Here is a 27467-nt window from a genome sequence, read left to right on the forward strand (position 1 = left end):
GTTGTCAAAAACAGCCGCATCAATCCTATCGCGCTTGGGCTGCTGAACTTCACGGCCTCAGTCGAAAGTGTCAATTTGTTACTGACGTTCACAAAGAATCCTATGCCGATTCCATGGTGCGGGATGCTATTATCCGGTCGGCGCCCGACAAAGAAGTTCGCCAACGTGCCCTTCAGTTGGCAAATCCGACTCTACATGAAGTTCTCTCCATTGCGCAGTCTTGAAATTTCTCGCGCCGCTGGGGCGCAAATAGAGGCGTGGGGTGATGTCGGGGAAATACAACCTATGTGCGCTGTTGACGCGTGCGGGGCGTCCCCGCCGGCCGACGTGGCTGCAGTGCGCTCCCACGCGCACCCTCGGCCTAACCGTAAACAACCCGCTAAGAAACTGCAGCAAAACCCCCGGCAACTTCCTTCATGCCCGCGGTGTTTTGCGAAACATTCACGCAATGATTGTCCCCAACGTTGGGCTGTGTGTCACAATTGCAAAAAGAAAGGTCATGTGTCTTCCGTTTGCAAATCAGAACGCATACATGATGTTCATGAACATGACACTGATTCTGTGTTGTCTGTCAATTGCACTTCTTCCCTTTCAGGGAAGTTATTCCGCACTGTCCAAATCCTTGGTCGAGATGTTCGCATGCAGGTGGATACCGGTTCTGCTGCCACTATAATTAATTCTTAGATGTAACTTCAATTGGGTTCTCCACTCCTGTCACCTGTCACTCGGCAATTACGGACGTACAATAAACAGAAGATTTCTCTCTTGGGACAATTTAATGCTGAGGATCTTACAAATCCGTCGTTCGCACTGTTCCCATATTTGTGGTCGACCAGAGTAACGCAGAGTATCTTTTTGGTTTCGATGCCTTTCGTGTTTTTGGGTTTTCCATAGATGACTGTCAATATCGTCTCTGATGCTATTCCTTATGCTCAATTGGATTCCTTGTCGATGACATTTTCGTCCCTTTTTTTCCTCCTGGGTTAGGCCGTGCAAACGACTTTGAAGCTCATATCACGCTCAAATCCACTGCTCGGCCTAAGTTTTTTCGGGCTCGGCCCATTCCTGTGGCCCTTCGTGATCGGGTAAAACGGGAGCTGGATCGTCTCACTGATTCAGGGGTCTTGCTTCCTGTCACTTCCAGTGAGTGGTCCTCTCCTGTCGTTGTCGTTGCTAAGCCAAATGGTGATATTCGTCTCTGTGGCGATTTCAAAGCCACTGTAAATGCTCAATGCCTCGCTTCAGCAAACTGTCGCTGCAATCGATACCCTTCTTCGCCTTACATCTGTTAAGGAACTGCAGGCCTTCTTAGGGAAAATAGCATACTATCACAAGTTTTTACCGTCTGCGGCTTCGGTGGCTCAGCCGTTGCATCGCCTGTTGCATAAAAACGTGCCTTTTCACTGGTCCGCGTCATGGGATGCGGCTTTCCTGAAATTGAAGACTATGCTGAAACAAGCCCCGTGCCTGGCTACTTATCGACCTGGCCACCATCTTGTTCTTGCCACAGACGCCTCTCAATACGGGGTCGGTGCAGTCCTTGCGCACCGTTTTTCTGACGGTTCGGAACAACCCATTGCTTATGCCTCTAAAACGCTCAAAGAGCCCAACAAAAGTACTCTCAAATTGAAAAAGCTTTGGCCATTATTTATGCTCTTCATAAGTTTGGTGTTTTTCTCTATGGCTCAAAATTTCATCTTGTTGCGGATCACAAACCACTTGTTTCCTTGTTTCATCCATCAACGTCACTTCCCGACAAGGCTGCACACCGCCTCCAGCGTTGGGTTATTTACTTGTCTCGTTTCAATTATGAGATTCATTTCCGGCCAACGGCTCAACATGTAAATGCTGATGCTCTGTCTCGCCTTCCCATGGGTCCTGATCTGGCATTCGACAGGGACGAACTTTTGTGTTTCCACCTGGATGTTGCCGAGCAGCGCGTTGTGGACGGGTTCCCCATCACTGGGGGGCAAGCTGGCGGCTGCTACGGGTTCTGACCCTACCCTCTCCCGGGTTTTACGCTGTATTCAGAAGAGTTGGCCAGTTCGTCCGTCCGCTAAGACTTCTGATCCGTTGCGAACTACTACGCTTTGCGCTACCGCCTCACGGCTAGGGATGGTGTTATCCTCCTTTCCACTGACAATGCTTCGCCGCGTGTTGTGGTACCTGCGTCTTTGCGTGCTTCGGTCTTGCGCCTCCTTCACCAAGGGCACTGGGGTGTGTCTCGCACAAAATCTCTGGCGGGCCGTCATGTGTACTGGCCTGGCATAGACTCTAAAATAGCACACATGGTCGCTGCCTGTGGCCCTTGTGCGTCACAGGCCGCTGCCCCGAAGTCATCTTTGTCACCGTGGCCTTCGCCTGAGAAGCCCTGGGAGCGCATTCATGCTGACTTTGCGGGACCCTTTTTAGGTACTTATTGGCTCCTTGTAATTGACGCCTACTCTAACTTTCCTTTCATTGTCCGTTGCACGTCGCCTACCACGGCGGCAACCACCAGTGGTCCCGCTCGCATTTTTTCTTTGGAAGGCCTCCCCTCTACTCTTGTTACTGATAATGGTCCGCAATTTGCCCCTTCCAAATTTGCGGATTTTTGTGCTCGTCACGGCGTTATGCATGTCACGGTGAGGCTGAACGACTGGTCCGCACTTTTAAGGCTCAGATGAGGAAACTTCTGACTTCTGCTGCTGATGATGATGCGGTTCTCCAGTTTCTGGCGTCTTACCGTTTCACCCCCCATGGGCGACCACAGCCCGGCTGAGCTCTTACATGGTTGACAGCCCCGCACGCTACTTAATCTTCTGTGGCCTTCTACCTCACGGCCGCGGGTGCCTTCACTTGGCCGGTTCACCGCCGACCACCTCGTCTGGGTACGGGGATATAGCAGGCGGCCAAAATGGAGCCCGGGTCGCATCTTACGACACCGTGGCCGACGCCTGTATGAAATCCAGACGGACACGGGTGTTGCAGTGCGTCATTCGGACCAGCTTCGGCCTCGTGTGCCGGCAACGCCTGTTCCGAATGCCGCTACACCACCTTCGGCTCTAACTGACGTTCGGGATCTTGGCATCTCTCAATACTCACAACGCAGCCCTCTCACCGTCATCGCGATGCCAGCACAAGAACGGACGCCACCAGGAGACGTGCCCATGCGGGAACCGGATGACCATCCTCTGTCAGAGCCAATCTACTCGCCTCCTCCTCCAACGGACGCAGACACATCGCCCATGTCTCCTGTTATATCAACTGGACTTGCCGCAACGGGCAGATTGGTGCATGGGGCTCCAGCAGATTCGACCCCTACGTCTCCTGTCATCTCGACCCGTTATCATCGGGGACACTTCCGTCCGTATGGGAAGCCTCCTCCTCGAGACTTTACGGCGAGTCAAGCGCCTATGGACGTTAGCCATCTCCAGGACACCTCCATCAGGACCAGTGCAACAATTTAAAAGGGGGGAAAGTGTTGTGACTCGCCGATCATTCAAATCGCCGCCGCGCAATTACGCGCGTCCTCTACGTGCGGCGCTGTCTGCCAGCCATGCAGCAGCTGCGCCACCTAAGCGGCCAGCCGAGCAGTGGCCGCTAGACTGGGACTCAGTGCACATGTCTTGCTTGTCAACTTACTCTGTGATTTGTGTGTTGTGTCGTTCTGAAATGTGTGTCCAACTTGACGTTATAACAAAAAGCAAGCACAAAAAAGACAGGAAGGCATTCATTACTTACCGTTTACAGTGAAGGCCTTTTGCATATTTAACTGCAAGACTGAGGCTTTCTTTAAACTTCTCCTCCTGTCCAGGAACTGCTGCAAACCCACGTTCTCCTTTACTTGGGTCACCTACGAGAAGTTTGTACAGGGTTTTATTGCTGAATACAACGCGATTTATTTGACAGAATTGAAATAAAAATTCATGATAGTGACAAGAAAACTATACAATGAAATAAAACTTATATCACTGCCTTAACGATATTTAAACTATTAGCCAATGTGAAAAAATTAATTAGTCCTGCCGAAACATGTCACCCTATCTGCCAACAGTCAAGCCTGATATTCTTGTGTTAAAGAGTGTGCCTGGAAAATGAAAGGTCACAGGATTGAATCCAAACTGCACCACAGAATGTATCAGTCTGGCTTTATCCTAGCTTTTATGTTTCAAAGCTGTTATTCCTATAACACTTAGTTCAGATTCTTCATTACTGGGATAGTTTGGGGATATGCAACTCACTGACATGGTATCTGTTTGAAACAATTGCACCACGTTTTTGAGCTACACAGAATTATTCGCAGCCAGTGAGGAGAAACATTTGAATTGAACCAAGTTGTTTTCTTTCAATGAAATACAAACTGACTGAAGTATAAAATGTGATGTTCTACATCACAGGAAAGAAAAGGCTAAGGTTTAACATCCCATAGATAAAGAGGTCATTAGAGACAGAGCAGAGGTTCAGTTTAGGGACTAGTGGGAAAAGGAACCATCCTTGCATCTTATAAATCAAAGTATTATAAGAGAAATATTTTCACAAGTCTTCCGACACAGGTAGAAAACCACATGTCAAATTGTAATATCGTCCTGTATTGATGGTAGGAAGGAAGAACTCTTCTAAATAGCTCACTCACTATAGGAACTACAACATATTGTGCATCATCCCCAACCAACAGATCTTATAATAGTCAGCACACTTCAACAGCAAGTGTGACAAGATAACAAGTTCCCATCATATCTTTTTAAGGTATTTCGTAACTCATGTCATAGATTCCAGTACGCTCTAGAATACTGCAAAATGATATTCCCTTTCCCTCTCTTTAAAAGTCTAAAAACAGGTTGCAAATTTTCCAGACCTATTTCTTTGTTCAGGACATCTACATCTACATCCATACGACGCAAACCACCTGACGGTGTGTGGCGGAGAGTACCTTGAGTACCTCTATCGGTTCTCTCTTCTATTTCAGTCTCTTATTGTTCGTAGAAAGGATTGTCGGTATGCTTCTGTGTGGGCTCTAATCTCTCTGATTTTATCCTCATGGTTCTCTTCAAGAGATATACGTAGGAGGGAGCAATATACTGCTTGACTCTTCGGTGAAGGCATGTTCTCGAAACTTTAACAAAAGCCCGTACCGAGCTACTAAGCGTCTCTCCTGCAGAGTCTTCCACTGGAATTTATCTATCATCTCCGTAAAGTTTTCGCGATTACGACATGAAGATGTAACGAAGCACGCTGCTCTCCGTTGGATCTTCTCCATCTCTTCTATCAACCCTACCTGGTACGGATCCCACACTGTTGAGCAGTATTCAAGCAGTGGGCGAACAAGCGTACTGTAACCTACTTCCTTTGTTTTCGGATTGCATTTCCTTAGGATTCTTCCAATGAATCTGTCTGGCATCTGATTTACCGACGATCAACTTTATCAACTTGTAAATCACTCCTAATGCGTACTCCCAGATAATTTATGGACTTAACTGCTTCCAGTTGCTGACCTGCTGTTTTGTAAGGGATCTATCTTTCTATGTATTCGCACCACATTACACTTGTCTACATTGAGATTCAATTGCCATTCCCTGCACCATGCGTCAATTCGCTGCAGATCCTCCTGCATTTCAGTACAATTTTCCATTGTTACAACCTCTCGATAGACCAAAGCATCATCTGCAAAAAGCCTCAGTGAACTTCTGATGTCATCCACAAGGTCATTTATGTATATTGTGAATAGCAACGGTCCTATGACACTCCCCTGCGGCACACCTGAAATCACTCTTACTTTGGAAGACTTCTCTCCATTGAGAATGACATGCTGCATTCTGTTATCTAGGAACTCTTCAATCCAATCACACAATTGGTCTGATAGTCCATATGCTCTTACTTTGTTCATTAAACGACTGTGGGGAACTATATCGAACGCCTTGCGGAAGTCAAGAAACACGGCATCTACCTGTGAACCCGTGTCTATGGCCCTCTGAGTCTCGTGGACGAATAGCGCGAGCTGGGTTTCACACCACCGTCTTTTTCGAAACTCATGCTGATTCCTACAGAGTAGATTTCTAGTATCCAGAAAAGTCATTATACTCTAACATAATACGTGTTCCAAAATTCTAAAACTGATCGACGTAAGAGATATAGGTCTATAGTTCTGCACATCTGTTCGACGACCCTTCCTGAAAACGGGGATGACCTGTGCCCTTTTCCAATCCTTTCGAATGCTACGCTCTTCTAGAGACCTACGGTACACCGCTGCAAGAAGGGGGCAAGTTCCTTCGCGTACTCTGTGTAAAATCGAACTGGTATCTCATTAGGTCCAGCGGCCTTTCCTCTTTTAAGCGATTTTAATTGTTTCTCTATCCCTCTGTCGTCTATTTCGATATCTAACATTTTTTCATCTGTGCGACAATCTAGAGAAGGAACTACAGCGCAGTCTTCCTCTGTGAAACAGCTTTGGAAAAAGACATTTAGTATTTCGGCCTTTAGTCTGTCATCCTCTGTTTCAGTACCATTTTGGTCACAGAGTGTCTGGACATTTTGTTTTGATCCACCTACCGCTTTGACATAAGACCAAAATTTCTTAGGATTTTCTGCCAAGTCAGTACATAGAACTTTACTTTCGGATTCATTGAACGCCTCTCGCATAGCTCCTCCTCACACTAAATTTCTCTTCGCGTAAATTTTGTTTGTCTGCAAGGCTTTGGCTATGTTTATGCTTGCTGTGAAGTTCTCTTTGCTTCCGCAGCAGTTTTCTAACTCGGTTGTTGTAACATGGTGGCTCTTTTCCATCTCTTACGATCTTGCTTGGCACATACTCATCTAACGCATATTGTACGATGTTTTTGAACTTTGTCCACTGATCCTCAACACTATCTGCACTTGAGACAAAACTTTTGTGTTGAGCCGTCAGGTACTCTGTAATCTGATTTTTGTCACTTTTGCTAAACAGAAAAATCTTCCTACCTTTTTTTTAATATTTCTACTTATGGCTGAAATCATGGATGCAGTAACCGCTTTATGATCGCTGGTTCCCCGTTCTGCGTTAACTGTTTCAAATAGTTAGGGTCTGTTTGTCACCAGAAGGTCTAATATGTTATCGCCACGAGTCGGTTCTCTGTTTAACTGCTCAAGGTAGTTTTCAGATAAAGCACTTTAAAAAACTTCATTGGATTCTTTGTCCCTGCCACCCGTTATGAACGTTTGAGTCTCCCAGTCTATATCAGGCAAATTAAAGTCTCCACCCAGAACTATAACATGGTGGGGAAATCTACTCGAAATATTTTCCAAAATATCCTTCAGGTGCTCAGCCACAACAGCTGCTGAGCCAGGGGCCTATAGAGACATCCAATTACCATGTCTGAGCTTGCTTTAACTGTGACCTTCACCCAAATTATTTCACATTTAGGATCTCCGTCAATTTCCTTAGATACATGCAGCGAATAATCAGAGGAGAACTAATGAAGTTGGACACAATACTTTCAGCCATCAAATTAAACTACTGTCTCGGTAAAAGCACCCCAGCTGAACATCCAAAGGAAAGTCAAGTCAGTTCATTTTAGAGATAAGATAATTAAAATCCTAAACTCTCCTTATGGCACAACCTCCCATTTGATGTAGAACAGAATCAATAGAGAGATCTAAAAGTGGGAGCAGGGGAGCATCATAGACTTGGAACAATAAACAGACCTGATCCAAAAATTCTAGGCTGCAGCCTCTACAGGCAATTTTGAAGCAATCTGAATTGTATGAGAACCAATCAGAATTATAGTAACAAATTACTATGCAACTATGAGCTACACAGAAATCCATTAGGTTTCTTTGCCAGCCTTGTAATAATGACTCAATCATATAACATTCAGTGGCAATGTACTGGATCTTCTCCTCCCAAAAATATTTTACAGGGGTTAAATACGTAAAGTTCACACTGATTAATTTAATAGATTTCATGTAACATACTACAGCAAACAGACACAAACTTAATTTTGAGCCCAATTTCTCACTGCACCAAGTTACACAATTAGTGCTTTTTATTTTCAAATTGCCCATTACATCATAACTGCATAGTCTTGAACATGTCTCATGAGTAGAAACCATGTCACAGTTTCAATCTCCTGCTCCATACATAACAAAACATCTAATGCATTGTAGTAATTGTAATGTGAACCAACTTTTTTGGAAAATATCACTGCTCAATACCATCATTCCTCTTTCCTGTCCCACTGCATATCATCAGAGTCAGTCTGTTACCTGTAATGAATGTGAGGTAGCAGGTGTAATGAATGCTAATTAGAGAAATGAACACAAAAGGTCCCATTCAACCTTGTTCCAGAAAACAGGTCAAGTAATTGAACCAGCTGTAAGTACAATTAATTTCATTTTTCATCACAACATGGTGGAATGTGTGCAATGTACCTAAGCATTTACAATTTACAGTTAGGAAGGACTGGTGAATCCATACTGTCCTAAATCTGGAGCACCAAAAAGAGCCATGTTCTGGAGACTTCTTGATACTTCTAGAGAATTCTTGTAGGTGCAGTAACACATTTGAATGTAACCAGACTTGTTTTTGGCTAGTAAGATGGAAATAGAATATAAGAGAGATGCCTTCAATTCAGCAGGAGTAAGAGTACCAGAGTGAAAGCAGTTGTAACCAGAAGCAACCCGTAGAAGTCACTGTCAGTAGTATGAATATCAACTGATTAAATGAAGTCCATATTACTAGACTTCTGGAATTGCACTGTATCAGATGGAGATTCCCACTTGTCTTCATGCTTTATTAAGATCATTTCTGTAGAATTATGGGACTAAGTCGCAGTCACACATCATATGTCACATTATCCTTTCACTGAAGTCCGTGGAACATGTTAAGTCCATCACATTTGGCACTGTAAAGGTGAACGAGTTACAAAATAGTTGCTAGAACAACCCACAGATTGCTGTTGTTTCTAGCTTAACAGTTAACTGTGCTTCCACTGAGTGTACAACTATACAGTGAGTACATCTGGCAGAAAAGAAAAACTAGTTAACGGTGATGAACTACAGCCAACAAAAATGTAGAACTGGTAAGTAATAAACTGCTTTTGTTATCAAACAATATTTTTATTCATACTCTTCCCTACTGCTGCTACCACTAGTATATGAAGAAGCTTCTTCCCTAGCATCCAGTTCCAGTAGGTTAGAGCCCAAAGCTGTTCAATCTTGATCTGATATCATGACACATCTATAGTCAGTCACTACACACCAATCACTCTTTAATGACAGTTGAAAAATTTAAGATCTTCACAGATTCCAAATGTTTCTTATAAAGTCTACAAAAATGTCTTGTTCCATATTTATTTATTTATTTATTTGCCCTGACCAGATTAAGACCTACAGGCCCCCTCTTACATCAGATTAGGGTAATGATCAGTTGTATATAAAATTTCACATGGTGTTACTTTATGGATTCATCACTGAATTGACTGAAGGATATGGCAGTATAATAAGTGGCACACATGACAGCATTTCTACTCTTTTATTCCCCCTCAATCACAAATTATGCACAAGTATTAAAAGCTTAGTTTTTGACATACATGAAATTGTACAGCAGGACAACAAAAAATATCAGCATGCATGTTTCACTATACAACAGTGTGTACACTTGTGAAACTTCCTGAGTGGTTAAAACTGTGAACTGGATTACGAGTAAAATCCAGATCCTTGTGTTTTGCAGAAAATTGTCTGAAGCACTTGGAAATAGGAAAGAAGGTAATGACAGATGAAAGCTATCATGCAAGTCAAGTGTAGTGCCAGGGTTTGAATATTAGCACACTGTTTTAATTTTTCAACATGTTTAACAATAACAACACTTTTTAAAATTCTTGAATAGTCTTCATTCACAAGGAGAGTTAATCCTGCATTATAGGTTGCAAGAATATAGCACAAGTCACAACACTCCACTTATTACTCATTATGATGTAAAAAAATATACATATATCAGTGATCACAGAATGCCTTTGTGGGGTGCACCTTTTCTTCTTAGAAACAAAAGATTTCTGCGAACTTTGAGCCTGTCAATAGTTTTCTGTCTTGTGTAAATGATTTTCAGTTGTTAAAACTTTCAGCTGTTGCTGTCTCAATGCATAAGTATGAGCTAATATTGAAAATCCTTCCTCGTATTGTGGAAAAGAGCCAATTCTGCCTTTAAAGGAGTCTTCTGCTTCCTACATCACCACCGAAAGTGGGTTTCTTATTTTATTATGAGGTATTTATTATGAACAGAAGATTTCCTTAAACACCTCACTATTTGATTCACCATTGACACACATCACACTTGTAACCACTCTCACTTTCATCAAGTACAAAGAGAGACTGTATAAATATGGTACACATTTACAAAACCATAGGACATTTTGATGGGAGGTGATTTCTTGCAACAGCTGTATTAAAACTTTTAAATAGCTACCATGTGGAGTAATTTGTTGCCAGCTTTCTTAAACATGTTTCATAGAAATGGACAAAGTGTACACTTATGAGCAAGTCAATTACAAACATGGTGGTGACACGCTGTGGCGTGGCCACGTTGAAGGTATTGGGGAGCCATCCTAATCAATGCCAATGAGTACCATCATTCGTCAGTTGAGATTACATTTTTCCCACATTTCTAGTATCGACAATGGTGTTCCTACACCCATGGTAATCTCCATGCCCTGTTACTTCCTGTGGGCAGAGGGATGTGTTTGAAGCACTGGTATATGTACTCCATACCGAGAATGAGGCTGCTCACCAGAAATTGTTGGACAAGACTGAAGTGAAGAGAAATTTGTTGAACTGTTGCCTGTATATCAATGGTTAAAATCTGTGACAGCCCATAGTACTGCTGTCATGCATCTTGCTGCTGGTAATGATTTTCTCCGAGTTGAGGTACTCCCCCCCCCCCCCCCCAAAAATATAGCAGCCTTCTTAAACACACAATAATATGAGCACTTCGCACTTTTAAGTCACCTCAACAAGACATATTCTGAAGAAATGATCATTAAAATTAATGATAAGGGGACATGTGCACATGATGGATGCTGCATTTATGTATGCCAAACCCAAAAGGATCCACGACAGATATTTCTAAATCTGTGCGGAAAAACAAAAACATCATGAAAATGATTTTTGTTGCTATTATCTCAATGTGAACATAACATTGATCCATTATACTATACATCTCACAGACAACTACAGTCAAAATGTGGCTTGATCATGGTGAAAATGTACAAAAAATGCTTGGACAAAGAGGAAACTTTTGTCTTGAGTGACTATTTAGTATGGGTAAAACAAGCACTGGTTCTTATAGCTCGATGTTTTTATGATTATTTGCACAGTGAGTTATATCAAAAGTTAACGTGATTAACGCTCCTGACTGCAGCACACTGTCGCCACTGCAATAGTTAAAGTACACAAGCTGGAATTCGAAATAATGTCCCCTCATACACTATTCTTCAAATTTGGCTCTGTGTATTTTTTTTCTATTTCTTAACCTAAAAATGGCTTCATTTATTGAAGAGGTTATCTGCATTGTAATGAGCATTATGTAGTTAAAAAAAAAACTTAGCTTCAGGTGATGTGGAATCAGGCCATTCAAAGGGAATGGTCATTAGTGATCTTGTTGAATATGAATGTGTGTGTCATCCAGTGAACTCAACAAAGAATCTTTACTCACAAGTATCATTACTGTGACCAATTCCTGCAAGCATACATTAGGAGCCTCTTTTTTATTTAATTCATCCAGGGATCACCTGATAATGGTATAGTATTTGATATCATAATACAATTAAAATAAATAGCTCAAACGTACAGACACACAGACTGTACAATGATGTTTTTGTGAGGATAGGGCAGGTGGTTGGTCCTGGACTTGGTGAAGGAAACATCCAGCTATTTCTCTGAAATGATTTTGAAAAATCACAGAAAATAAAAAATCAGGAAGGCCAGGCAGAACAAAGTCCACCCTCCTGAATGTAAGGTCACTGCCTTAACAATTTCACTCCCTGTATCAGTCGGTCCATATGGTATAATGCTCTTTTACTCATACATACAATTTGCAAATATAATGCAGAAAATAATTGTGCACTGTTTCTTTGCATTTATCTATGCTATCATTGCACACACATGATGGACAACAGTTGGTGACTCCATGACCACAAATATGTTGCTATGCTCTCTGCAATCCCTTTTGTCTAACTATAGGGCTATAAATATGTTACTATGTCCCATTCACATCTCCATTTTCTCTCTTCTGTCCATCTGGAAAACTAAGTCAGAACCCCCCCCCTGTGAAGAGTCAGATGCTGAACTCAGGAGAATGACAAGCCATTACTCTCGTGCACTATAAATCTTGGCACATGATGCTCTTGTTAGAAGCATTATAGTATGTTCACATACTGTAAAATGACAGGAGGTTGTAAGTGTCCCCTCTCGTTCTAACCCCTACTCTGCATTCTCTAAGTAGGCTTTAACTGTCTAGTATGAAATACTTATGAAGTATGTTTTGTACACCTTTTAAACAGGTGTATTTTAGTCATCTTTTTCGTCTCCTTGGGCAGTTTATTATACAGTTTTATACCCTGATAGAAAACACTCTACTCAGTTTTTGAATACGTAAAGAACTATTAGTGAAATACTAATGCGTCCCTTAACATCCATAACAAATTGGCTGATGTACTCATTTGGTGCTGTCCGAATACCCATTTTTTTAAAAATAGTTCTTCACAATGAGTCCAACTACTACTTTTAATTATTATTCTTATGGTTCTTTTCTGTAGTTTGAAAATGGTGTCCATATTTTGTGCCTTTGATCCCTAAAAAGGATCCCATTGCTAAGAACAGAGTGTATGTAGGAACAGTATGTCACTACAAGACATTCGTTGTTACTCATAACTGAACCCCGTGAGCATAACATACTGACCCTTTTTTTGCCAGTATCTTTGTCTGTTCATCCATAATAATTGACAAAAAATATTAATTCCTAAAAACTTTGTAACTGTTACACAATGCATACATTCATCATCTGTGTTTAATCTGAAAGAGTTGTTTTCCCTCTTTATGCTGAAGTCCACGTGGTTTGTTTTCTTTAGGTTAAATGTTAATTTATTACATACCGCCCATCTAAAAATTTCTCTGAGGGTTTCACTTGCCTTTTCTACTGGGTTTTATGGGGATTTATTGATAAATATGACACTTCTGTTACCAGCAAAGAGATCTTTTCCCCCATGTCTTATATTGTCTGGACAGTCACTGATATATGCTGAGAACAGAATTGGACCTGATATACTCCCCTACAAAACACTGATGTTTGTGTGTTTCTTGTCTGACAACTGGATTTTTTTAAAAATATTTATCATCAACAGAACTGCGAACACTGTTTACCTTTTGCACTCTATTTTCCAGGTAAGACTGGAACCATTCATTTGTTATTCCTCTTACAACCACCTCTTCCAGCTTGATATAATAGTGTTTCAGGATCATATAAAGTTGATCTTCGGTAAAGCAGATGCCAGACTGAGATTCATTGGAAGAATCCTAAGGAAATGCAATCCGAAAACAAAGGAAGTAGGTTACAGTATGCTTGTTCGCCCACTGCTTGAATACTGCTCAGCAGTGTGGGATCCGAACCAGATAGGGTTGATAGAAGAGATAGAGAAGGTCCAACGGAGAGCAGCGTGCTTCGTTACAGGATCATTTAGTAATCGCGAAAGCGTTACGGAGATGATAGATAAACTCCAGTGGAAGACTCTGCAGGAGAGACGCTCAGTAGCTCGGTACGGGCTTTTGTTAAAGTTTCGAGAACATACCTTCACCGAAAAGTCAAGCAGTATATTGCTCCCTCCTACGCATATCTCGCGAAGAGTCCATGAGGATAAAATCAGAGACATTAGAGCCCACACAGAAGCATACCGACAATCCTTCTTTCCACGTACAATACGAGACTGGAATAGAAGGGAGAACCGATAGAGGTGCTCAGGGTACCCTCCGCCACACACCGTCAGGTGGCTTGCGGAGTATGGATGTAGATGTAGAACAGTGTTAAAAGCCTATAGGAAGACTAAGAATATGCTTGTAACAGAGACAAACTTGTCAATAGCTTTTGTGTACTTGGTAATGGCTGATGACATACTTCTACTTAAACAAGCAAACTGTGTTCCTTTAAGAAGGTTGTATCTTCTTCAGGTAACCCATTAGTCAACCTTTTTTGACTGACAAAATTATATTTGAGAATACTGACAGCAGTGACACTGGTCTGCAGTTCACTATACTCTCTGCATTATCATTCTTTAGCAAAAGCCCAACTCTGTAAAAATATCCGAACTAAATGACTCACTTATCATGTTTATTAGTGGGGTTTGTATGCTGTATATGCATGCGTTCTGAATAGACACTGGAATTTCATCTATGCTTGCTAACTTTTATGTCTTTATGCTGATTTTCTATTACTCCATATCCCTCCCCCCCCCCCCCTCTCCCTGGATGTCTCCTCCTCCCCCATCTCTCTGTCCAGCTCATAGCCTCCTCTCTCTCTGTCCACGAACTCCTCCTTCCTCTAACTGTTCACCTCCTGAACACCCCCCCCTCCCCAAAGACTCTGTCCAACTCCTTGTGCCCCTCTGTCCCCTTCCCCCTCTTACCTGTCTATCTCCTCCTTCCCCCTATCTCTGCCCATCACCACCTTTCCCCTCTCTCTGCTCATCTCCTGCCACTCCCCTCTTTCTGTCCACCACCACCTCTCTCTCTCTCTCTTGCTCCATCTCCTCCTCCCCCCAGCTATGTCCATCTTCTCCTTCCTCCTCACTGTATCTCCACCTCTCCCTCTCTCACACTTCTCTGTTCGTCACCCCCATTCCAATAGGTTTGTGGTTCTTACCCACATAGTTATTTCTTTCCAGATAGTAAGTAATTTGTATACCAAGTTTGGCTGAAACTGGTCCAAGGATGTAGGAGCAGCATTTTACACACGACTTTATCCATGTAAGTAAAGGACACATATTTAACATGTATTACACATATCTGTACACAATTTCAATCTCTATCAAAATTTGCCCTTTATTTTCATATTCATGTATCTCAGTGTCTGTGATGTCATATGTCCTGAAATATTTGTCATACAGTGATATAATTTTGCAGGTACATTCAATGGTATATGAGGATAATGTCTGTGAAATGTGTTGTGAATAGAATTAGTATTAAAGAAGTGATAAATTAAAACACTGTGTGTGATGCAGCAGTTTTTAACACACCTCTGCATTTAAGATGTCATACTCCTGAACAGTGTGTCGTGCAATGATATAATTTGCAGGTACATTCAGTGGCATTGCTGTACAATGATGATACAACAAGAGAAATAAGGGCTCGTATGGAGGCATACAGACAGTTGTTTTTCCCTCTCTCTATTTACGAGTGGAATGAGGAAGAAAATATAGTTACTTGCAGGGTGTATATGTAGATGTAGAATGCTGATTCCAAATTAGTTCTTCCTGTAATGACTCAAGGATACTATGCTTCCAATGAAAACTCTCCTGATGGGTGCAGATGAACAGGGCATCATTTTCTACTTTGTAGTAGGTGTGGATCTGCTCACTGTCTTGAGTTTTGAGAAACTCTGCCATGATCTTAGCTGGCTTCTCATCAGTAATCTGAATGGTAGTGATCCTTCTGAGCTTATTCCTCATGGCAGCATCCTCTGGGACATTCCTAATAAATCATACATCAAGTACCTTTCTTTCCACCTGGTAATACATTCTCTCGGCCTGGAATGTACTTGACTGTGTACTCACATTCTTACAAGACCAGTGCCCAGCACAGCAGCCATGCATTCAAGTGCTAACAACGGTTCACGAATGTTAATGCCCTGTGAGTGGTCATTAATATTTCCTGCTGGTCTAATAAGTACTTCTGAAACCAGTGCTATCTCCAAATAGCTGCCAACAATTTTTCTCGGTCTATCTCACAAGCACTCAGCATGTGGTTAGCAAAGCAGATGGTTTTATGTTCTATCTGTCCTTTCTGCACAGATAGAGGCAGTAAGACATTATCCTTCCTGGCTCTGCAAACGATTGAGTCACAGGTACTTGAGCGTCTTGAAGTTCTTGACACCTGTTCCTGGGAAAGGGGCCACTAACGATGACACGGACTGCTTGGGCTCTCCGTAAGCTGCCAACTGGTGCACCAACTGGCATGCAACCTGGTGAGTGGCCAGCTGACAGACATGACATCAAATGCGACTGCCCCTTACATAGTCATTGCTGGGCGGGCAGTTAAAGTGCTGACTGCCACACCGGGCCACTGACTTTGCCAATCCACACACCTTCCTCCAATGTATTCCATTAAGGTGTGTGTGTGGTGATAGAGAGTGAGGATGTGTAATCATGGCTACTGATAAAAGAGCCACATCAAGACACATTTGTCTAGTATATTTCAAGTTGTTTTCCCTTGATGCTTGTTAGAATTAAGTTGCTGAGAAATTTCTCTCTCTTAACTCTTTCTGGGAGTGGTTGTAGCACCTCAAAAACTAACAGCTTTCCATAAATAATCATATTGTTTAATTGGTAATAATTAATGCAAGGTAGTAATGTAATTTAATTTTTAATATACTAATTAGTGAGGACCTAATAAAACATTATGGTCAAATGTTATGTGTTTAATTATGTTGGATTGTGCAAGGAGAGTTATCAATAACTTTCCTATATAAAGGAATTGTTGTACCTAAAGTTTCAGCTAGACTGCATTAGCCATTAATTATTTTAAAAAATCCACAAAACCACTGATAATGAGAAGCAGCCATTGAAAGTCTGAATGTGGCTACTTCGTTAAAAGCTCCCTTCTACCATGCACAATAATACCAACATATTGCCCTTACAATGGTCCCCCACTGGTGCTGGGGGTGGATACCATTGTCACTAGAGAGTTGCTAACACACAGACTTAGGCAGTCTCCTGATTTTCTCTGTGAGCAGACCCTTGCCTCACACTCAATCAGTGTCAAAACTTCATCCAGATCAGATAACAGTGGAGATGCATCATCCTGTATAGGACAAAGGAGATGGACCATTAAACCGACAGTCACTGGCTCAGTGTGTCCATCTTTGTTTATTTTATACAGATGTTGTAACCAAGTGTCGTCGAGCTGAAGAAGTCAACCATTCCTCTGCGCATTGCACCATGTTTTACAGAATATTAATTTCACCAACTGTGGTGTGAGACTATTAGTAATTCACTGCTGCCACAAAGAGTGGTGCTGCCACTTCTATCTCCAGAACTCACTGCCAAGACAGGTATGAGAACATATGTCAGAAGTTCGGTCCTCCACAATTCCCTCTCCGCTATGTCTTCTTGCTGTTTCCAACTATTTATCATTACTTCAGCCAAGAGTATTAATCTTACAGTGCATTAAAGTGTGTTCTTCAAGTCAGTAGGAACCTATGGTCAGAAGCAATGATTTTTGTGCCCACTACTGTTTACACAAACTAACCTGATGCGTGGCATGATGGATGATAGGTGTGACTGTAAAGGCATTTCCCATTGACATTCGCTCCCATCAGCCACAATGCTGAGTGTCAAATTAGCTTGCATGCCAGTACCTTACCTACGTTAGGTGCAGACTCTCTTTTAAATTGTCGATTAAAATTTGTTTCCCATGAATCATTATGAGGCAGTAACTGTTTTGTACAGTGAAAAGTACTGTTATTTGTTAGCAGTTTACTTTCTATGTTATTCTCATTATTATGGAATAATATGACAGTGTTGTTTTTCCACACGCCTGCCTTCTTCTTCTGGTAGTTCACTGAGCCCGCTATGCTGGTGCTCCCTTTTCTGCTGTGCAATTATTACAGCGATGGTCATATACTGGAATGAAACCCCCATGCCTGTAAGTAAGAAATGCATCCAATTACCACTTCCCAGTTGGTTTAGCAAATAACCACAGTTTCCAGGTGACCTAGAATGTAGGTTAACAATAGTGACATTCATTCAAGCAATTCCCAGTCCAATATAGGACTTCTGGACCTTGGGGTGGGATGTCCAGTTGAGAATTATGGGGTGGTAGCCTCAGCTAGAGGTCTGGGCAGTGGCTGCCAATCCAGTTATCACAATACAAACTCAGGTGAGGGTGGTAGTGGCATGTATGATCAATGCAGCCAAAGGTGGTTTCTCTGTGGACTGTCCCTGGTGTCTACATACTATATGTGGCTGCCCTGTGAAGACTTATCTTTCCCTTTCACCCTGCCCAGTAAACCCTCTTTCTTTCTCACCGTATCTGGTAGGTCCTCACCCCATCTGGCAATTCTTCCCTGAACCTGGGGTTCTGAGCAAGTTTTCTGAATTCTACCCCTTCTCCTAAACTTCACCAGTCCTTTTCCTTCAACCCTTTTGCCAGAAGAAGGAGCCATTGGCTCCAAAAGCTAGCAGACTTCAATATCTTTTATACAAGTGTTCTCCTGCCACCATTTGGTGAGCAGATTTTTTATCTATCCAATTACATTATAATACGAGTAAAAGTATCACCTGAAATGTATTGAGTGAAAAGTATAGGTTTCAAGATGAAAGTACTTGATACAAATGAGTAATTATGGTTTTTTTCAATCTCTCTAGATGTTAAACTATCTTTGTCAGTGCACCATGAGAGCACTGCCAGGTTCTTTACTAAAAGGTATCATGCATAAGACACCACATAACTCCAAAGTTTCAGAGATAAAAAAACAAGAAAGGAAAATTCTTACGTGCATATACATTCCCACACAAGAAAAAAATAACTTACACCGAGAGAACCACAGACACAAACACACACATTTGCTGATACTGTATGCAAGAGAAACTTAAAATTCTATGAACATATTGACGGAATGACTACTAAAAGATGTATTAAGAAAACAGTGAACTCACAGAGACATATGCAACACAATGGTACAGTGCAATGGCAAACAGCTACCCACTTAAGTAGAGGACTGTTACTGAGTGGTGCTTGTGGCACACACACTTCTTCCCACCACTACAGTAATGGGACAGTACACTGAGCCACTCGATTCTGAATACATGCTTCCTTGGCAACCACGTCTCCTAATTTGGCTGCCGGACAAATCAAATGGCCTACTATCCAGCAGAATGATACTCCTTAGACAGAAATGTTTTCAATGTGTGTGGTATCAGGTTCATTTGAGTTTTGCTTGTCACTGTGCTAACGTTGTTTCGAATTTAGATAGTTGGTGCACTAGTAAGGGTTATGGAAGTGTTTTCAATGAGTTTTTTTTGTTAGGTCTGATTAGTTTAGTGTTTGCTGTGCAGAAAGAAGTATATTTTTTTAAATTGCTATTTAGTTAGGTATGCATCTGACAGTGAAATTCATAAGTGCATCATTACATTCTGTGAGATGTGATGATAAAATGTCTCTCATACAATTTATGAAGATGTTCGGTCTTATTTCTGAGTATGTTATGTGTTACTTATCGGGACACAGGTATTGTGTATGTGTGGGTTTTTTTTTTTTTTTTTTTTTTTTGGGGGGGGGGGGGGGTGCAATGCAGTGACCAACATAGGTGATTTTGCCAGAGGCTTTTGTTGGTAAGTAATTTTTGTTTTTTTTTTTTTTTTGGTTTCATTCTATAGTAATTGTGATGTTTTGTGTGTTCTGTATTTATGACAGGTTGGGTGTTTCAATTGATGTAGCGAATATGGGGCATTTGTGTTTTTGAGTTGTTGGGGTTTGGTTCCACTATACGGAGTTAGAGGTGGTGTTCTTTTGGTATCGACTGCTGCAGTTGAGCTATATAGGTCATGGGAAATCTCCAATTCCCCTTTTACAGGGTTGTTGGAGTTGGTGTTTTGGTATCAGTATCTGTGGTTGCACTATATAGGTCAAGGAAAATGTCTGATGCCTGTTGTTTTGTTGGTGTAACAAAATGCTGTAATTTATTTTTTTTATACTATTTGTTTTCAAATGGTGCAGTGGTTTTGTATTGTTGTATATATAGCTTGTTCCTTCCCTAAACACCTAATTTACTGCAGCTGTCCAATTAGATTCATTTTATATTTGGAGTGGGACGCTACTGTGTCATTTTTATTTTTCATAATTTTATTCTGTTTTCTGTCTTTCCCTTAGCTGCTTTGAATTCATGGAGGTATCTACCGTCTATGCATAGATGGTACACACCTCCATGAATTTTTATTTTAGTTTACATTTGCTGGCGTGTGTGTGTAGTGACATCATTGGCGCCATTTTGTATAAACTGGAAGTAGCAGTAACCACCATATTGATGACGGAATGGGTGTAAGAAGAGGGATGGAATCAGACGCTTCTGCAATGCCCCACACTTGTAGCCTACTTAGTGTCATTGCAAATCTTGGGGAGAGACAAATCTGTAAGTTGATGTATTTTGCAAGTTTTGATTCAATAATGTCATATTAAATAACGTTCTGGGGCAATTCATCTTTAAGAAAGAAAGTTTTCATTGTGAAAAACGTTCTGTAAGAATAATAAGTGGTGCTCACCCACAATCATCTTGTAGACATATGTTTGAGGAGTTGGGCATCCTGACAACTGTCTCACAGTACATCTACTCCCTCACAAAGTTTGTTGAAAACAGCCCACTACAGTTCAAAAGGAACAATAAGGTACAAAATTAAAGTGCCAGAAGAAAAAATGACATTCATTGCACCAGATTAAAGTTGTCTTTAGTACAAAATGGGGTGCAAAACGCTGCAACAAAAGTTTTGATCACTTGCCCAGTGATATAAAACATCTAACAGACAGCGACATATAATTTGATAAGAAAATGAGAAAGTTTCTCCTTGACAACTCCTTCTATTCCATACAGCAATATCTATTATTGAAATGTGTAAATGGTGGTGGGGGGGGGGGGGGGGGGTAGGAATTACTAAGTCACATTCGTATATCTTTTAACGAACTTAGAAATGTTCAGAACATAATCATATGTAAAAATTAATTTATGATGTGAATGTAAAATGACTTGTTCCACATTGTTACAATCTACTGTGCAAAATGATCCATGGAATATGTAGCTAACTAACTCTGTGATCACCTGTTTCATACATTTTGTTACGAAAAATTTAATCATTTGATGACTTAAAACGACACATCAAGGGGGATGTCTTATACATATCACATATGTACAACTTGATTTCTAGTGAACTTGGGCCATTGTGGACCAGGTTCTGTTTGTCATAGCCTGCCATTATACTGGGCGAAACATCGTTAGAAATGTAGGCTCTCTTTTTCTGAAGAATTAGAAAGGTTACTCTCGTTATGTATATGCTGGGTTGAAGCACAGTGTATTGTACAACAGACATTTTATATAAACTTAAGGCAGTTTGTAACATTAATGAAAGTTTATATGTTTTATGAATAGGTTTATTTCATTACACAAACTTCGTTTGTGAGATCTGATGTTACCGTAAGTTACAACGTTCTGATGCTTAAAAACTAGACACTGTCATCATGCATGAGCATACAAGTCATTATGTAACTAAGTGAGCATACAACGTTTTAGTGAAGCCATGGAATGGAATACGCCTAGACTGGAAAATCTAATTATGCAATTAACATATTAACTATGATTTTTAAACTAAATTTACAGCAATAATTTTTTAATACTGCTTACCAGGAAATACATTTATCAAGATCTGGTCGACACCGGCACTTTCTTTTGCTGAAATAACTTCTTCCAGGGGATATTCATACGGAAAAGCACATTCCACAGCACGAAAACCAGCTTCCTTAGCTAAAGCGTATCGTTCGATAAGTGATGTAGTTTCTTGAAACATGAAGCTAAGATTTGCACACACCCTGAGGGTCATTTTCGCGAATATACTTCCAAGTACTGTCTGTACACAACTAACTACAGGAAAACAGAATACGACTAATACAACTCGGCCTGTTATCACTGTCTTACGCAACACTCTTCTAGATCTACATTACACAGTACCGCGTTCAGTCACTTCTACATTGCCCAGGAGTAGGTGTCGACAAACTTATCCTTGTGAGAATGATAGTTGGAATAAAACTACAAATCGGTATTTGTTGTTATTAGTGGCCACTAACATACAAACTTCAATACTACACGTCTTTATCGTTTCATGCGGACCGTACTCGATTTGAAAATGTAAATAAAACAAAGATAGTACTTTTAGTGTGACGCATCAGTTTGTTTTTATGGTACCGAAGGAAATAAACACCATCTTTAGCGTTCGCGTGATTTCCAGACTGTGTGATTACTGGCATAGTGACACCAGAAAATTTTGCACCTTATATTGTATGGCCGCATATTTTTATTACGAGCCCAATACCATATCTATGTGCGTCTATTATATACGTTTGCTATACTGCTTTGGTACTTTCTTGATGACACATATTTTATTACGAGCCCAATACCATATCTATGTGCGTCTATTATATACGTTTGCTATACTGCTTTGGTACTTTCTTGATGACACATCTTGTGGAAATGCGATCACCGTTAAGAATGTTAACAAATTAAGAGAGATGAAAGAGGAAGGTGGATTGTCCGCAGACATACATAATCATGTTACAGAATAATAGTTTACCGCCCTATTGGCTGCGAGGTGATTCGATAGTAGGTTAACAAGACAAAGATTGGAATTCCATACATCCCAAATATGAGTGTAATGATTCACACTTGGATTGGTAGCTGATGAAGATGTCCGTCAGTGTGTAAGCTACTGGCCAGGAGGTCAAGAGCAGAAAAAAGTATTAGCCAGCCCTACTTCCACACACGCACACAACAAATTTTTAATGATTTATAAAGTGGTATATCATATTTGTGTCCTTTGTCTAGTCTTTGCTTCACAATAATTCTTCCAGAGTGACACCCGTGCACCGACTATCGCTCGTGTCGTACTAATTCAATAATTCATTGTTCGTATTTTGTAATAAAGCAATAATAACAGTGGAAAATCGTACAAGGTAATTGACCAACAATGAAGACATCAGAGGTGAAGAACATCGAATCTAGCGCGACACAAACAAAACCGCAACGAAGAAAGCATGGCTGAAGCACAAGGTCACGTGACTCCAATCCGACAATTAATGTAGCATCGCTGTCGAATGATCATTTATTTACATCAATGGTGCAGTTGTATTTGTAAACTGATGTTAAAATCATGGGAGAGAAAGGACAACAATCAACCCAGCAGCCTATCGTTAAGATAGGACATTACACTTTAGGACAGACATTAGGAGTTGGGACCTTCGGTAAAGTGAAAAGTAAGTTTGCTACTTTGCTGTATGTGACAGCTGAGAATAAGCTATTTTGAATCGCAAATTTATGTTTTAGAGTTTCGATTTTTAAAGTTCTTTTGCACTGAAATTAATAAACTGTTCATCATTTACATTCGTTTATAATTTCTGTACTAGTTTAATTTACAGTAGGTTATGTACTGTTTTGTTTACATTTCAAGGTTGTTCATATTGGCTACTTTTATTTGTTATTTTTTTTATCCAGCTACACAACTGCGACGGTGTCACACTGCTACGGAATGCCTTGTAACGTACACAGAAATTGTTGAAAGAAAAAAGAGAGAGAAAAAAACGCAGCATAGTTATATAACATCACACGTTGTGTTTAATATAAAATTGAAAACTAAATTAGTAAATGCTGACAACCTCCCAGTACATTTATTTTCTGTATTAAGTGCTGTCAACAATCAATCACAGTTGTGAAACGACAGTAACATTTGTAAATATATAATAACAGGAGAGATTATTTACGCTAATCATCACTTAACCTTAGTGTGACACACAAAATACTGAGCTAGTCAGCAACAGAAATCTCTGGAAGTGAGTTAGTTTAATGTTCCATGGATCATTTCCATGTACATTCACATTGAAAATTAAGTTGTAATTATGGCTACATTCTAACATTCATAAGTTTGTTTTTAAAATCTACAGATTCCTGTCTGCCACGGGTTACACATTATCCTAGTAGAAATTATTCTATGGAGTAGAAGGAGTTGTCAAGGAGGGAATTTTTCAGTTCTTTTTCAAATTTTACAATGCTGTCTGTCAGGCATTTTATATCACTGGTTAAAGTTATCAAAACTTTTAATTGTGGCATTATGCACCCCTTGTGCTAAAGACAACTTTAATGTGGAATAGTGAATGTAATTTTTCGTTCTGGCACTGTATGTACATCATTGTTCCATTTGAAGTGCAGTGGATTGTTTATGGCAAACTTCATGAAGGAATAAATATAATGTGAAGTAATAGTCAGAATGCTCAGCTAATTAAGCAGATGCCCATAAGATGATTGTGGGTGAGCACCACATACTCTTACAACATATTTTTGCACTATGAAGACTTTCTTTCTTAAAGATAAGTTGCCCAGAATATTACTCCGTATGATCTTTCTTTTTGTGTTCCAATGTTTTCATCTGAGTGCACTTGCAACTTACTTACTCAGTTATTTGTTAGATGTATTCCAGTCTCTGTCTTACCCTACATTTTTTACCCTCTACAGCTCCCTCTTGTGCCATGAAAATTATTCCCTGATGTCTTAACAGCTGTCCTAATAATATGATATTATTGAGTGAAAATAATGCAAAACATGTCAATTTACTGTCTTGTCTCTCCCCAATATTTGCAATGATTTACGTGCAAATATGGCTGAACTAAGCTGTTTTAGGAGCTCCAAAATGTGCTTGTCCAGTTCAAATTCTCATCACTATAGACACCTAAAAAATTTTGAACTTGTAAACTTATTATTTCCTCATTACACTTATGACTACAGTATCTCTAGATACAGAAAGTGTCGTGTTTTTGTAAAATTGAGGATGAGACCATTCACAGAGACTTTACTGGTCTTATACAGATATGATTTTATGTATGAAGAGTGAATCTGCTTTTCTGAAATTGTGTCATTTCATTTGTACCTGCACCTGGGTTTCAGGCTGGATCCCCCATTTACGTACAATGCTGAGGTGCTATTCCAGAACATGGAAAGCCTCGGCAGTTCTGTTTGTAAGGAGGAATTTAAAGTAGACTGGGGTGGCAGTGAGTTGGTTGGTTTAAAAGGGTGGAAAGGGACCAAATTTCTTAGTCATCGGTCCCAGGTGGCAATGAGAATTTGGATCGATTAGCAAGGTGTGCGAGGGTAATCTGTGCAGTTATGTGAACCACTCTGCAAGCTGGTTTAGTGGCTAACACACCTGCCTAGTAAGCAGGAGACACGGATTCGATTCCAGTGCATTAACTGCACTGTTAAGTAAAAATTATTAGCCACCATCTTAAATAAGTGTTTTATTAAATATACTGACTGTTACCATAGTTGTTTGCATTGCTAAATATTGGAATACCATTTATCTTGTTGTCCTCTGACCATTTTGTGTAATGGCATTGGATATGTAAAATACATTACAGAAATATTTGCATGTAGTAACAATACATATGAAAATTACATTACAGCAATTTTCTTTGTAGTCTGCAAAACACTTTCATCAATGCAGGGCTATCAGTGAAGAGTCCAGACAAAGCTGTGTTTTCTGAAGAGTTGCAGCAGATTTTTCAGTAGTTACAGTAGCAATAGTCTGGTTGAGATAGTGATCTGCCTTTTCCATTAGCCAACATCACCTTGCTACATTGATACTGCAAGTGGCTGAAAGCAAGGGGAAACTAGAGCTACTATTTTTCCTAAGGACACACTGCTCTGTTGTATGGCTTAATGATGATGGCATCTTGGATAAAATATTCCAGAGGAAAGATTTACATAGGATGGAAGACTGGAATTTGATAGTAGGAAATAGAAGGAAAAATATTAGAACCTGTGCTGGGGGAGGGACTAAACAGAAGAGTTATAGGATAAAATTTTGCATGGACTACAAGTTAATCATTGGTAACACTTGGTTTTAGAATCATAGAAGAAGGTTGTAGACTATAGGCAAAAGAAAGAGCCTTTGAGACCAGAAGGTTTCAGATAGGTTATATAAAGGTATGGTAGAGATTTTTGAAACCAGATTTTAAATTTGCAAAACATTTCCAGTGGCAGATGTGGACTGTGGCCATATTTTATTGGTGTGACCTCAGATTTAAACTTTTTTGTTTATTAAAAAAGCACTCAACATAATAGAAAAGTTGGATAACACACGAGATATTGAATTTAATTGATGAAGGGAAAAAAGGAAGTAACTGGAGCAGGCAAAAGTGAATTCAGAAGTCTGAAATATGGTATTGACAAAAACTGTGTAATCGCTGAGGCTGTAAAGGATGTGCAAATAGATGACATTTGTAAGAAAGTTAGAGACTTTTAGAGAAGACTTTTAGAGAATAGAGCAACACCTGTATGAATATCAAGAGCTCAGATGCAAGTCACTATGAAGCAAAGACGGAAAAGAAAATATGGAAGGAACATATAAAAGTGCTACTCAAGGCAAATGAACTTGAAGTCAGTAACACAGAAAGGAAAGAGAAAGTAAATGAAGATGAGGTGGAGGGATGTAGTACTATGAGAAGAATTTGACAGAGTACTGAAGAACCTAAGTTGAAACAAGGCCTCTGGGGTAGAGAGCATTCCGTCAGAATTATTGAGGTCCTTGGCAGAACCGGCCACGACAAAACTATTTCATCTGATGTGCAAGCTATATGAGACAGGTGAAATGACCAAGACTGCAGAAAGAATGTAACAATTGTAATGCAGAGGAAGGCATGTGCTGACAGGTGTGAATGTTACCAAACTATCACTTTAATAAGTCATGGTTATGAAATACAGAAACGAATTACACTGCCTGAAGAAAAAAAAAAAAAAAAAAGTTAAGCACCCAGAAGACATGGTTGGATGTTAGTGTAACTTTGTACACATACTCACCATTGGGGTATGTAAATGATTAGAATTGCAATTCTCTCTGACAGATAAAGGTTGCCAAGCGGATCAATATTGTTTGCATTTAGTGTTGTTACTAGGCCTGGTAGTGTACATAAAGGGTGTGAACAGTGTCAGATGTTGAGGGATCACTGTGAAGAACATAGATATGGTACAAACTCGTCTGAACCGTGTCAGATGTTGAGGGATCACTGTGAAAAACATGGATATGGTGCATACTCATGTCAGGCATCATTATCAGCATCTGAGAGAATTTCAAAGGGGGCTTCATTGTATGTTTCCACTTGGCTGACTGGTAGACTAATGAATTATTCAGTCTTGTGGGGCATTCAGCCTTGTGCACATCAAGTGCATCGTAACCTCTGCACATCTGCATCTACTGTACACAAACAAGTAATTGACTCCTTGGAGCATTCTGTGTCTTTTTGCACCATTAATTGGCAGTTGGACTAGTGAATTATGCTGGTAATACCACAGCACAAAGGTCCACATTTGAAGTGATTGGGAAACATGGACTGCCAATGAATGACATAGCATCGTATTCAGTGATGAATTGCAATTCTGCACTACCCTGAATAACTATTGTTGGTGAATATGTGGGGCAACCTGTGGAGAGATCCCATTCTTCCAATAT

The 27467-nt window shown here is 40.4% G+C and overlaps 2 protein-coding genes across 2 annotated transcripts in view; one reads left to right on the forward strand and one right to left on the reverse strand.

The window, feature by feature from the left end:
- The window catches only part of LOC126297699 (putative hydroxypyruvate isomerase), a 59816-nt gene extending 38014 nt beyond the window's left edge, over positions 1-21802 (reverse strand). The window contains exons 1-2 of the mRNA XM_049988822.1: positions 21605-21802; positions 3724-3835 (exon numbers count right to left, since the gene is read on the reverse strand). Coding sequence (XP_049844779.1) covers positions 3724-3835; positions 21605-21800 — 308 coding nt within the window. The 5' untranslated portion in view covers positions 21801-21802. The remainder of the gene's footprint in view (positions 1-3723; positions 3836-21604) is intronic.
- Positions 21803-22988: 1186 nt separating this feature from the next.
- Positions 22989-27467, forward strand: part of LOC126297698 (5'-AMP-activated protein kinase catalytic subunit alpha-2) — a 146098-nt gene continuing 141619 nt past the window's right edge. The window contains exon 1 of the mRNA XM_049988821.1: positions 22989-23226. Within this exon, the coding sequence (XP_049844778.1) occupies positions 23124-23226 (103 nt within the window). The 5' untranslated portion in view covers positions 22989-23123. The remainder of the gene's footprint in view (positions 23227-27467) is intronic.

The sequence above is a fragment of the Schistocerca gregaria genome, chromosome X, assembly GCF_023897955.1.
Source record: "Schistocerca gregaria isolate iqSchGreg1 chromosome X, iqSchGreg1.2, whole genome shotgun sequence".
In the NCBI taxonomy this organism is placed as follows: domain Eukaryota; kingdom Metazoa; phylum Arthropoda; class Insecta; order Orthoptera; family Acrididae; genus Schistocerca; species Schistocerca gregaria.